The sequence below is a fragment of the Muntiacus reevesi genome, chromosome 9 (assembly GCF_963930625.1).
Source record: "Muntiacus reevesi chromosome 9, mMunRee1.1, whole genome shotgun sequence".
In the NCBI taxonomy this organism is placed as follows: Eukaryota; Metazoa; Chordata; class Mammalia; order Artiodactyla; family Cervidae; genus Muntiacus; species Muntiacus reevesi.
The window spans coordinates 10,872,940-10,875,058 of NC_089257.1; the positions used below are offsets into that span (position 1 = coordinate 10,872,940).

At 42.2% G+C, this 2,119-nt stretch overlaps 1 protein-coding gene across 1 annotated transcript; it reads left to right on the plus strand.

Annotated features, from left to right (window-relative positions):
* The first annotated feature begins 969 nt into the window (after window positions 1–969).
* Window positions 970–1,899, plus strand: LOC136175577 (olfactory receptor 4A47-like). Its single transcript, XM_065945842.1, has one exon. It carries the CDS (start codon window positions 970–972, stop codon window positions 1,897–1,899), a length of 930 nt encoding a protein of 309 aa, XP_065801914.1.
* Window positions 1,900–2,119: the final 220 nt, after the last annotated feature.

Here is a 2,119-nt window from a genome sequence, read left to right on the forward strand (position 1 = left end):
AAATGAGATTGTAGCATTTATTGGTCAGGAGAAGGGAAATTTCCAACCAAAGACCTAAGAAGTATCAGTGATGTTTGAGACAATTCTGGGCAAGGATCTTCTGTTCACAGTTTGATCTCCCTACACCGAAAAATCCCATGGACAGAGGAGCCTGGCGGGCTACAGTCTATGGGGTTGCAAAGAGTAGGACACGACTGAGCGACTAGACAGAGAGGGGAAAGGATCTTCTATTCACTGTTTGACCTCCCTACACTGATTATGTAAATTACCTTAACTGTTTTTCATTTACTATGCTTTCTGACTCTGTAAATGATGCACCTTTTTATGGAGTTCTCTTCCCATCTTTTTTATTTTTTCAATTTTTTTTTAATCTCAGCCATAGCATTTCTTCCTCCAGGAAGCCTTCTTTGATTATAGTTTGTTATACTCCTATACTGTGACCCTAAGCACTGTGTAAACATGCATTTTAAAGAAGCAATCTCTCAGCCGTGTCCAACTCTCTGACTGCTCGGACTATAGTTCACCAGGCTCCTCACTCCATGGAATTTTCCAGGCAAGAATAAGAGAGTGGGTTGCCCTTTCCACCTCCAATGGATCTTAACAACCCAGGAATCAAACCTGGGTCTCCTGCATTGTGGGCAGATTCTTTACCATCTGAGCACCAGAGAAGCCAAATATTAGTGGCACTTATAACTTGGATTTGGAATTGCCTAATCCCTTGTTATGTACAATATCATTGAGGGAAAGAAACTACCTCATTCAACTTGGTAATCAAATGGCCACGACATATAAGACACAAATAGATGTTCTATATACATTTTTCTAATGAATGGGAAAATAAACAATTATACATTGAAGTGTTTTCCCCTTCAAGTTTTTTTTCCCCCCAATTTAAGTGTGTTTTTGTCTTTCCCTTGTCTTTTAGATCAACTGCTTCTAATACCTGAACTCAGCTTTTGTCCAGACTGGATGGAACCAAGGAACAATGTAACTTACTTTGTCCTCCTGGGCCTCACTCAGAATCCAAAGGAACAGAAAGTCCTTTCTGTAATGTTCTTCTTCTTCTATGTTTTGACCCTGGTGGGCAACCTGCTCATTATTATGACTATAACTGTCAGTAAGACCCTGAACTCACCAATGTATTTTTTTCTTGCTAGCTTATCTTTTATGGATGTCACTTTTTCTTCTTGTATTACCCCTAGAATGATTTCAGACTTGTTCTTAGGGGAAAAAATCATATCATTTGAATCTTGCATGACCCAACTGTTTACAGAGCACTTTTTTGGTGCATCAGAGATTGTGCTTCTGCTGGTGATGGCCTATGACCGCTATGTGGCCATCTGTAAGCCCTTGCATTATCTGGTGATTATGAGGCAGAGGGTGTGTGTTGTGTTGCTGGTGGTGTCCTGGGTTGGAGGTTTTCTGCACTCAGTGATTCAACTCAGCACTGTTTATGGGCTCCCATTCTGTGGCCCCAATGTCATTGATCACTTTATCTGTGACATGTTCCCTCTACTGAAACTCGTCTGTACTGACACCTATATCATCGGCATCTTAGTGTTGGCCAATGGAGGACTGATCTGCACTCTTGTGTTTGTGCTCTTACTCGTCTCCTACGGAGTCATCCTGCACTCTCTGAAGAACGTGAGTCAGGAAGGGAGGCGGAAAGCCCTCCAGACCTGTGGCTCCCACATCACCGTGGTTGTATGCTTTTTTGTTCCCTCTATATTTGTAAATGCAAGACCTGCTAAGACCTTCCCCCTTGACAAATCATTGAGTGTGTTTTATACAGTCATCAGTCCCATGCTGAACCCATTAATCTACAGTCTAAGAAATTCTGAGTTAAGTAATTCCATGAAGAAAGTCTGGAGAAGGAACATCATAGCTCATTTTAACTAAGTGCATCAGTTACTATGAAAGGAGTCATTTGGCATCAGTGGCCATTTCCTTTGAATGCAAAAGTCATTTTGTGTTTAGCCCCTCAGTTGTGTCCAACTCTCTGCGACCCCATGAATTGTAGCCCGCTAGGCTTCTCTGTCCATGGGATTCTCCAGAGAAGAACACTAGAGTGGGCTGCCATGTCCTCCTCCAGGGGATCTTCCCAACCCATGGATCAAAT

Excerpts from the sequence above, each read along its gene's own strand:
- LOC136175577 (XM_065945842.1), top strand. The coding sequence starts at position 970 with ATGGAACCAAGGAACAATGTAACTTACTTTGTCCTCCTGGGCCTCACT.